The sequence below is a fragment of the Lutra lutra genome, chromosome 6 (assembly GCF_902655055.1).
Source record: "Lutra lutra chromosome 6, mLutLut1.2, whole genome shotgun sequence".
Taxonomy (NCBI): Eukaryota; Metazoa; Chordata; class Mammalia; order Carnivora; family Mustelidae; genus Lutra; species Lutra lutra.
Window position 1 is genome coordinate 40,317,166 of NC_062283.1, and position 12,007 is coordinate 40,329,172.

Consider the following 12,007-nt stretch of genomic DNA (forward strand, 5'->3'; position numbering starts at 1 on the left):
TCCCTCTCCTGCTCCCCCCGCTTGTGTTCCCTCTCTCACTGTGTCTCTCTCTGTCAAATAAATAATTAAAATCTTTAAAAAAAAAAAAAAAAAGCAAAAAGCTTATGACTTAGGGACACCTGGGTGGCTCAGTTGGTTAAGTGTCTGCCTTCAGTTCAGGTCATGATCCCAGAATCCTGGGATCAAGTGCCACAACAGGCTCCTTGCCCAGTAGGGAGCCTGCTTCTCCCTCTCCTTGCTGCTCCTCCTGCTTGTGCTTCCTCTTTCTCTGTCTCTCTTTGATAAATAAACAAATAAGTTCCTTAAAAATATATTTAAAAAAAAAAAAGAATGTATGACTTAATAATTCACCTCACACTTTTGGTGTGACAAACTATAATTAAGGAAATACAGTGACGACATAAGAATTATGTGTAAGTGTCATTCAATCTCATAAAAACAGCTGGACAACTTTTTAATTAAGTCACTTTTCCTTCTTCTCTACAAAATGATAAGATGGCCCATATGAAAACTCAAGGGATGCATAAATAGTCATTCTCTATAGTTTAATGGAATTGTGAAGTAATCCTCCTGAAATTAGAAGCTTCAGCATCAGAGTTCTTAACATCATTTTGAGCCACAGACTCTAACTGGTTTTGAGAACCTGGAGAGGTCCCAAAGAAGAACAATAAAAATGAAAGACAGGTTAGAAAACCAGCCCTTCAGAAGACATGAACAGGCATTTCTGCAAAGAAGACATTCATATGGCCAACAGACACATGAAAAAGTGCTCAACATCACTCGGCATCAGGGAAATACAAATCAAATCCACAATGAGATACCACCTCACACCAGTCAGAATGGCTAAAATTAACAAGTCAGGAAAGGACAGATGCTGGTGAGGATGCAGAGAGAGGGGAACCCTCCTACACTGTTGGTGGGAATGCAAGCTAGTGTAGTCACTCTGGAAAACAGAATGAAGCTTCCTCAAAAAGTTGAAAACAGAGCTACCCTATGACCCAGCAATTGCACTACTTGGTATTTATCCCAAAGATACAAATGTAGTGATCCAAGGGGCATGTGCACCCGAATGTTTATAGCAGCAATGTCCAAAATAGCCAAACTATGGAAAGAACCTAGATGTCCATCAACAGATGAATGGATAAAGAAGATGTGATATATATACACAATGGAATACTATGCGGCCATTAAAAAGTCTTGCCATTTGCAACAACCTGGATGGAATGAGAGGGTATTATGCTCTCATAAAAAAAGTGAAAAAAGTCAATCAGAGAAAGGCAACTATCATATGATCTCACTGATAGGAGGAATTTGAGAAACAAGATAAAAGGATCATAGGGGAAGGGAGGGGAAAGTGAAACAAAAGGAAACTGAGAGGCAGATAAACCATAAGAGACTCTTAATCTTGGGAAACAACCTGAGGGTTGCTGGAGGGGATGGGGTGGGAGGGATGGGCTGGCTGGGTGGTAGACACTGAGGAGGGTATGTGCTCCCTGTGAATTGTGTAAGACTGATGAATCACAGACCTGTGCCCTTGAAACAAATAATACATTATATTAAAAAAAAAAAAGAAAGAAAGAAAGAAAGAAAACCAGCCCTTACAAGGGAAAGATTGAAAATCAGCCCTGTGTGGAATGCTAAAGGAAGGTTAGCCTTTCTATGAGAAGGGGTGGTGGCACTGAGTTCCATGGCCAATGCCTGATGACAGAAGGCAACACATTTCAGTTTCTTCGGTCAACCCAAGAGAGAAGTGCAGTTTTTCCTTGCATGATGTGTCTCTCCAGCAGGTTCCAGAAGGCAAGACTAGATGCACATTCTTTCACTATTGTAATCTCAGAGCCTCGTAAAGTGCCCAGTCCATAGTGAGCTCACTAAATGCTTGTTGAATAAAAAGGGAGAGTTCTAGTGACACCTGGGTGGCCCAGTCGGTGAAGCATCTGCCTTTGGCTTAGGTCATGATCCTGGGGTCCTGGAATCAAGTCCTGCATCAGGCTCCTCACTCAGCAGGGAGCCAGCTTTTCCCTCTGCCTGCCTCTCTCTCTGACAAATAAATAAATAAAATCTTAAAAAAAAAAAAAAAAGAAGGCAGCTCTATACTACCCTGGATTCACTACAGTGACTACTGAATGTCACCTCTTATTCACCCTTTAGCAGAACAGAAACATTTCAGGAACCCCTCATACTTATATAGTAAGCTACAGCTTTTATCTGTAATTGCTACAAGCCTTTAGTTGAAAACACAAAACTTAATGACAAAATCTTTAAATGATAACATCTAATGCTGCTGAAGATATTGGGTATTATACAGAATAGAAGGGGAAAACAAGGATGAAACATAATTAGAAGTATGTATCAAGATGTCTAAAAATGAACTAGTAATTCCACTGTGAAAAATCAATCTTACGGAAATAATTCTAAACACAGAGAAAAACAACTTTCCTGCATGTTGTGGCATTATTTATAATGATAAAAATCTGGAGGTAATGTAAAGGTCTATGTAGAAAAGACATGAGCATGAGATGAATCTTTCAACACTAGCACAGACAAGGTATGGATCATGATACAATACACAAAGCAGCTTTCCCCATATTTAGGATTATTTCCAAGGGAACTGTTAAGGTTCAGAGAACTTCAACAACTCCTCAGAAACACTACCCATCTTACAAATATATAATTTGGCATTTCCTACTTGTGGAGGGTTATTATATTTAAAAAAAAAACATAAAATGCAAATGAAAATAGCTTCTAATAGCTCTTTTTTTCCTGTGTAAAGCTGTAAAACTAAATAGCCCCTGCTTCCAGAAAGCAACCACCAATTTCATGAAAGAGAGGGACAGAGAGAGAAGATTCCTCTTCACTGGAGATTTATTTATTTGCCAACAAAGCTAAGGGGACCATATCTGTCCATTACACCACTGTGTCTAGCTATACTATCCAAGCTCATAAAATCTTATTAAAGTTAATTGGTGTTGATTATCTTTTCACACATAGTGTAATTTCCCCTTCATTCTTAGGAACTGTTTCAGTTGCAAAAGACACCAGCCCACAGGAAATCATCCTCAATCAGAGAGACTACAGACTAGAAACATGTATAAGCTCTCCCATCTCCCCTCTTTTGGCTAACAGGTCACAACATTCTAATCTGCTGAACTTAATATGGCCTCAAAATCCTCAACACAGTATTTTGGAGAGCCACTAGCCCTCAGTTATAGAACCTAAGGAATAAGGCTCTTTACTATCCTTGAATTCAATAATAAATAAGGAAATTTTGCTTCCCTGCTACATTTGAAATCAAATAATTTCCCCATTGGCCAGTCAAAAAACAGAGTTTTGCCCCTTTAGAATCAACAATATGTGGGAATTCAATATTTATCGGCTCATAAAATATTCAACTTCTAAGACATTTGTATTTCGTTGACACATTTTTATTTAAAACATGTTTCTATAGAAGCAACTAAAAAAAGGTAAAAACTACACTACACCAAGAAAATAAGGTGCTCCATAGTATGTGCACGTTTTGTGTACATTTTCTCTCAAAATTTCACCACTTTGCCTGGGTAATTGCCAAAACACAATTTAAAGATAATCAGAGTATAATCATCTGGGATACAGCTCTCAACATATATGTAAATAATGAATTATTTCTTTTGCACAACCAGGAATACTTGGAGATACAAGAAGACAAGGAAATCTCCTCTAAAAGATAATTCCAAAAAACTAGGTAGCACCTAGAATGCCACCCAGAATCTCTTAACCAATACTTTCGTTGGCTATCCCAAGGGCTACCGAAGAAATGGATACAAATTTAAAACAAAACCAAACATACAAAACCCCTCAGATGTTCCTTGAGCCCGTGTCACCTTTAAGTGTATAGTAATGTGTATCTGTAGGGTCCCTGCAAGAGTCGCCCTTGGGATTCCCCTATTAAGCCAGGCTCAAGGTACTGAGGGTGCCGAAAAGGATCTGACCAACATGCTCATTAAATCTCTCCCCTCATGAATCTCAGCTGGAAGATGGCAGAACTATAAAAATCATCTCAGGCACAGAAAGAATCCTCATTTTCCATATAAAATAGCATCTGCCTTTCCCATATTGATTCTGCAAGGCAGCTTATTTACAAACACATAAATAGCTGCAAATTTACTCCACTCTCATTGAAAAATCAAAATGGCATCATGCAAGAGAAGCCTCCTAGCATACTTGGCTCAGTGAGTGAAATGTAAATGGAGATGAGCCAAGCTACTTGACACTGGCTAGTCAGCTTAACCAGATACCCTCCAGTTTCCTGTAGTAGAGGTACCAGGGTTCTGCTCTGCAGAGCCAGGGAATTTATTTCCATTGATAGCCCAGGGATCACTCAATGATTTAGAGCTAAACGTCGGAAACTAAGTGTCAGACTGGCTGATATCTATTATCATGCATAGTCAAAGAGGAACAGCATTGCCTAAAAGCAGCAGCAAGATTTCCAGTGTAACTACCTAAAATTAGCTAAATCTTCTTATATTCAGTTCCAGTAAATTTTAAAGTTTTCCCTCCAACCCTTTAGCCACCTGGACAGAACTACAGGAGTTTAAATTGTCAGAAAGAAGGCAGGAGATAAAATGCGCCTTAATTTTTGAACAGAATTTATTGCCTTTCTTAAATTCTTCAATTAAAATTATCTACTACTACTTTAAAAAAATCTAAATCTCTCTCTATATGATACATATGAGATACGTATTGACCTTCCTTTACTGGATATGAATTCCCAAACACAGACCTGCTATATACCCTGAGGGTTTAATGCCTGCCTATGAAGCCGCCTAGAAACTGCCCACAGCAGCACAGCCCTGTACAGTCCTATCTGCTGAAATGCCCCACCTGATGATCACCCATTCTATCCCCCAACAGCAGATGACTCTCTCCCTTAACATTCTTATTTCTTACCAATTAATGTGCAGTTTACGTTTAAGGAAGTACATCATTAAACTAAATGCATCTAAAGTATCACAAAATAGAAGGTTTAAAAGAAAATTTTCTCAAAAAAAAGGTGAGCGAGGGAGTTAGTTTACACAGAGCATCTGAGAATAGGCAACAAGATAATTAATGCTGTTTCCCTTTGAGAATTCAAATGTGAAGATTTTCAGCCACCCTGTCTGGTAACTTAAATATTAGGCTACTCATCAAGAAGAGGAAACATCCATATATGTTTTCACACAAAAACATCTGTGTTGGGGATTAATGCTTTTTCACTGCAGTGAAATTGGAATGTTCCTTTTAGACTCAAAGACTAAATATCATAACCATATATGCTCTATCTACCTTCAGGATGACTCAAGCTTTCTGAATTACGGTGTATCCATCCTCCAATCACATATGGACCATGGGGGAAGTATTATTGCTCTGTATAGTTCCTGACCAATTGTCAGTATTTAATGGCACATGATACTTTTTTTCTTTTAATCTCAGAATTATCAGTGGGAAACAGTAAAGATAACAAAGGGAAACTTTGGTAATTCAATTTTGAAATACAGTGTGTATCACGACCATTTTATAGTCATGTTATCATCTTATATTACTATGTATTCCACATAATATAGAAGAGGAATACCTAAGGGCTATGTTCTTTTGTTTTAATTTATCATGAAGCATACTAAACGTAGAAATGATTACAATAAATACCAGACTTTGTCTCTAACTCTACATTGCATCTTTTTTATTTTAAGATTTTATTTATTTATTGGACAGAGAGAGAGATCACAAGTAGGCAGAGGGGCAGGCAGAGAGAGAGGAGGAAGCAGGCTCCCTGCTGAGCAGAGAGCCCGATGCGGGGCTCCATCCCAGCACCCTGGGATCGTGACCTGAGCCGAAGGCAGAGGCTTAACCCACTGAGCCACCCAGGCGCCCCTCTACATTGCATCTTATGTTTTAAAGTTCACATTTGAAAATCTTACTTTGGTTGTATCTATTTTAAACATAAATAATACTTCTTCAAAATGAACTTAATTTCTATTCTGCAAAGATTACACCCATATCTGTATCAGTGAATGGCATTTATACCATAGAATAAGATTAGATGGCAGGGATTATTAAAAACAACAAATATAAAAATAGCCCACTTACCACAGCATTCAAGTAAGGATGATACCACTGAGAAAATTTTTATTTTTAAACAAATTAGTTGGAATTTCCTTAGAAAATAGTTTACATAGTATTATTAAAATGTAAAGAAAAATTATTATTTTACTTACATGGTATCTCTAATAAGAAATGCACTTCCCAATTTGAAACAGGTTTTATCACCTTCACAAAATGCAAGTCTCAGAGAAAAGCGCTCTCCTAGGTCAAAACCTATAAAATGTGACAAATGATTTAATCCAGTAATTTTGTTAAATTTAGGAACCAGAGATACTGATATCTGTAAATAGGACTTTTTGTTGTTGTTGTTGTCCTTATCTATAGAATGATTTATTTCAAATAAAATCCTGTTGTTTGGGATCACCAAAATTACTTGATTTCATTTTTCTCCTTTTAGTATGTATACAAGAGGATGAAATATGTTTCAAAAGACTCAAATATTAATTTTCTTTGACCTAGCAATTATCCTAAGAAAATAATCAGAGCAGCTCATTGTAACATCTCTAATGTCTAAAGACAGAAATTAGTTAAGTAAAAAATACCACAACAATTCAACTGAAAGGTAAGCAGTCTTGTTTTTAAAAAAATCATGCCTTAGAAGAATATATATTGATGTGGGGAAATGCTTTGATTTCAACTTCATTATACATATTAATGATTATATATGTGTGTGAGAGAGGGAGGGAGGAGAAAGGAAGACAGAGGAAGAAAGAGGAATGGTACACCAAAATGGGAATCATAGCTATCTTTGGGTAGTAAGATCTTTCTCATAAATTTCTTTTTCTTTTTTCAAAATTTCTACAATGGATACAACTTCTATAATTTTAAATAACTTTTTTTTTTCCTCTAAGAGGCTGAGTTGTTCTTAGTTAATATAGTACTCTGCTCTTAACACTTTTTTCTACTTCATTTATCTTCTTTATTTTTAATCTCTCATATTCATGTTATCATCTTAAATTACAATGTCAAAGAGTCACTTGTGATTTAATACACATATGGAGAGAATTTCACAAAATACTTCTTTGCCAAGAATTATAATTATAATGCTTACCTGAAACTTCAAGTTTATCTTTGTTGTCCCGGGTAAACTGATGTCCTTCTGTTCTCAGTAAAGGACACTGTTTTTCTATTAAAAAAAAAATTGAAAATTGAAGATGTACACTTCATTTTTAGTTGTTTTTCTTTTCAAATAAGTTTGAATCAGACAATACAATTAGAAACTTAAAATAAAATGAAAATAATAAACCATTTTACTAAAGTTCTATAGATTGAGGATAAGAATATTACCCACCTCAGAGTACGTTTGTGAGGATTACATATGGCTGGTATAGAGTCAACACTTGTGTTAGCTGTTATTACTATTATTATTATTATTACTATTACAGCTACTATTGATCTAACTTTCTAATTGTTGCTATACATTTTTGACAAAAGGAAATTATCTAGCTTCAACATCATTAAATTTTTATATTCAAAACATACTCTAATATTAAAAGAAATGAACCAATATTATATTTGAACACAGATTTGATTCAAGTTTCCTTCCCAGGTGATACTGAACGTTAGATTGGAAGGGGACTGCTATGGACTGAATGTGTCCCTCTAAAATTCAAATGTTGAAGTTTTGATCCCCAATATGGTGGTATTTAGAGGTGGGGCCTTTGGGAAGTAATTAGGTTTGTATGAGGAGATAAAAGTGGAGCCTTCCTGATAGGATTGGTGTCCTTATAAGGGGATGGAGAAACAGGAACTCCTCCACTCCCTACCATATAAGGAAACCGGGAGGAGAGCCCTCACCAGAGCCTGGCTATGCTGGAACCCTGATCTCAAGCTTCCCAGCCTCCAGATCTGCATGAAATAAATGTTTGTTCTTTAAGCCATGCAACCTATGGTATTCTTAGAACAGCCTGAACTGACTAAAGCAGCAATATACATGGAAGTTATCACAATAAAACTAAAAAGCAAAGACATCTGCCATACAAAAGTGGCATATAATTGTAAAAATTGGGTAAAAGCATTGAGAAAGTGTTAATTATGTGCTAGGGCACCCAATAATAATTAAAAAATAAATAAAAGATAAACTTAGTCTCCACTCATAGTGAGTGTACATACTCAACACTACCACAACATCTTAATAGAGTAATGAACATGCATGCATTAAGTTTTGGGTATTTGAGGTTTGTTTAAATCTAATTCAGGGTAGATTCTAAGAAGGTAATAGTTAATTCAGACAAAAATGTGGCCAATTTTTAGACTATGCCAAGGTAACTGTATAACTGAACAGATATTCTTAAAATTAACTATCAACTACTAGTTAATTAACTAATTTGGCATCACACAACCACAACCTTAACTCTCCAGGTCTAAAATTCATTTGTGTTTAATGGCCTAAAAGTTTTCAATACAGAGGGGAGACAAACTGCTTAGAACTAAATGGATCTCTTGCTCTATGAAAAGTGGCAAGTACTGAATCCCAAATTCAACGGCTCAGCTCCTTAGCTCTTCATTTAACAAATGTATCATGAACTTCAGGGGTGGTGACAGGGTATCATCTAAATATATTTAACTACAAAAATAAATCAGATTCTAAATAGCACTGTCATTTAATCAGATTTAAAAGTTGCAATACATGTATGTGAAATTATAGTACTGAATAATTGTTGTTACTTAGCTACTTTGGAAACTCCTATCTCAGAGGTCTTAAGGGGAATGTGGGTCCAAAATGATAGTAAAGTTAGATATTCTGTAAACATTACCAATTTCTTTTTAATCCAAAAGCATAGTCATTTTTCTAAAAACCAAGCATCTCATCAAGAAAATTGAAAACTTGAAGAACTGAAAATTAAAGAACTTTGTCAAGGGAGATTAAGTCCTAAGTAAGTGAAGGGATAGGAGGCAGGAGTCAAGATGGCAGAGAAGTGGCAGAGACTACTTCAGGTAGCGGGAGATCAGCTAGATAGCTTATCTAAAGATTGCAAACACCTACAAATCCAATGGGAGATCGAAGAGAAGAAGAACAGCAATTCTAGAAACAGAAAATCAACCACTTTCTGAAAGGTAGGACTGGCGGAGAAGTGAATCCAAAGCAACGGGAAGATAGACCGCGGGGGGAGGAGCCGGCTCCCGGCAAGCGGCGGAGCAACGGAGCACAAAATCAGGACTTTTAAAAGTCTGTTCCACTGAGGGACATCGCTCCACAGGCTTAACCCGGGTGAAGCCCAGGCGGAGTCAGCGTGGCCTCAGGTCCCGCAGGGTCACAGAAGGATCGGGGGTGTCTGAGTGTTGCAGAGCTTACAGGTATTAGAACGGGGAAGCCGGCTACAGAGACAGAGCCAAGGGGTGAGCTCTAAGATCGGGGTTACCTTGAACCAGTCGCAGGCTCCCTCAGCTCGGAGTGCGGCCAGAGGCCAGGGTGACGGGAGTAATTGGGCGCTGTCCTCTGAGGGCGCACTGAGGAGTGGGGCCCCAGGCTCTTGGATCCTCTGGGCCGGAGACCGGGAGGCCGCCATCTTCATTCCCGCCCTCTGGAACTCTACGGAAAGCACTCAGGGAACAAAAGCTCCCAAAAGCAAACCCGAGCGGATTACTCAGCCCGGCCCCTGGTAAGGGCGGTGCAACTCCGTCTGGGGCAAAGACACTTGAGAATCACTACAACAGGCCCCTTCCCCAGAAGATCAACAAGAAACACAGCCAGGACCAAGTTCACCTACCAAGGAGAGCAGTTTCAATACCAAGGAGAGCAACGGAATTCCAGAGGAGGAGAAAGCAAAGCACGGAATTCTTTAGCCTTGCAGTTAATTTAATTTTTTTTTCTTTTTCAATTTTTTTTTCTCTTCTTCTGCTAATTTTTTTTAACTTTAACTCTTTTCTTTTTTAACGTTTTTTAACTAGTTTATCTAATATATATATATATATATATATATATTTTTCCTTTTATATTTTCTCTTTATTGGTTTGTGTTTTTTAATTGTTTCTTTTTTTTTTTTCTTTCTGAACCCTTTTATCCCCTTTCTCCCCCCTCACGATTTGGGATCTCTTCTGATTTGGCTAAAGCATATTTTCCTGGGGGTGTTGCCACCCTTTTAGTACTCTACTTGCTCCTTCATATACTCTTATCTGGACAAAATGACAAGGCGGAAAAATTCACCACAAAAAAAAGAACAAGAGGCAGTACCAAAGGCTAGGGACCTAATCAATACAGACATTGGTAATATGTCAGATCTAGAGTTCAGAATGACTATTCTCAAGGTTCTAGCCGGGCTCAAAAAAGGCATGGAAGATATGAGAGAAACCCTCTCGGGAGATATAAAAGCCCTTTCTGGAGAAATAAAAGAACTAAAATCTAACCAAGTTGAAATTTAAAAAGCTATTAATGAGCTGCAAACAAAAATGGAGGCTCTCACTGCTAGGATAAATGAGGCAGAAAAAAGAATTAGCGATATAGAAGACCGAATGACAGAGAATAAAGAAGCTGAGCAAAAGAGGGACACACAGCTACTGGACCACGAGGGGAGAATTCGAGAGATAAGTGACACCATAAGACAAAACAACATTAGAATAATTGGGATTCCAAAAGAAGAAGAAAGAGAGAGGGGAGCAGAAGGTATATTGGAGAGAATTATTGGAGAGAATTTCCCCAATATGGCAAAGGGAACAAGCATCAAAATCCAGGAGGTGCAGAGAACCCCCCTCAAAATCAATAAGAATAGGTCCACACCCCGTCACCTAATAGTCAAATTTACAAGTCTTAGTGACAAAGAGAAAATACTGAAAGCAGCCCGGGAAAAGAAGTCTGGAACATACAATGGTAAAAATATTAGATTGGCAGCAGACTTATCCACAGAGACCTGGCAGGCCAGAAAGAGCTGGCATGATATATTCAGAGCACTAAACGAGAAAAACATGCAGCCAATAATACTATATCCAGCTAGGCAATAATTGAAAATAGAAGGAGAGATTAAAAGCTTCCAGGACAAACAAAAACTGAAAGAATTTGCAAACACCAAACCAGCTCTACAGGAAATATTGAAAGGGGTCCTCTAAGCAAAGAGAGACCCTAAAAGTAGTAGATCAGAAAGGAACAGAAACAATATACAATAACAGTCACCTTACAGGCAATACAATGGCACTAAATTCATATCTCTCAATAGTTACCCTGAATGTTAATGGGCTAAATGCCCCAATCAAAGACACAGGGTATCAGAATGGATCAAAAAACAAAACCCATCTATATGTTGCCTACAAGAAACTCATTTTAAACCCAAAGACACCTCCAGATTTAAAGTGAGGGGGTGGAAAAGAATTTACCATGCTAATGGACATCAGAAGAAAGCAGGAGTGGCAATCCTTATTTCAGATCAATTAGATTTTAAGCCAAAGACTATAATAAGAGATGAGGAAGGACACTATATCATACTCAAAGGATCTGTCCGACAAGAAGATCTAACAATTTTAAATATCTATGTCCCTAACGTGGGAGCAGCCAACTATATAAACCAATTAATAACAAACTCAAAGAAACACATCAACAATAATACAATAATAATAGGGGACTTTAACACTCCCCTCACTGAAATGGACAGATCATCCAAGCAAAAGATCAACAGGGAAATAAAGGCCTTAAATGACACACTGGACCAGATGGACATCACAGATATATTCAGAACATTTCATCCCAAAGCAACGAATACACATTCTCCTCTAGTGCACATGGAACATTCTCCAGAATAGATCACATCCTGGGTCCTAAATCAGGTCTCAACTGGTATCAAAAGATTGGGATCATTCCCTGCATATTTTCAGACCACAATGCTCTGAAGCTAGAACTCAATCACAAGAGGAAATTTGGAAAGAACCCAAATACATGGAGACTGAACAGCATCCTTCTAAA

The 12,007-nt window shown here is 37.6% G+C and overlaps 1 protein-coding gene across 6 annotated transcripts in view; it reads right to left on the minus strand.

Annotated features, from left to right (window-relative positions):
- Positions 1-12,007, minus strand: part of COL19A1 (collagen type XIX alpha 1 chain) — a 325,663-nt gene that overhangs the window by 291,887 nt on the left and 21,769 nt on the right. For all 6 annotated transcript variants that reach the window (XM_047734919.1, XM_047734921.1, XM_047734920.1 and 3 more), the window contains exons 3-4: positions 7,169-7,243; positions 6,231-6,330 (exon numbers count right to left, since the gene is read on the minus strand). In XM_047734919.1, coding sequence (XP_047590875.1) covers positions 6,231-6,330; positions 7,169-7,243 — 175 coding nt within the window. The remainder of the gene's footprint in view (positions 1-6,230; positions 6,331-7,168; positions 7,244-12,007) is intronic.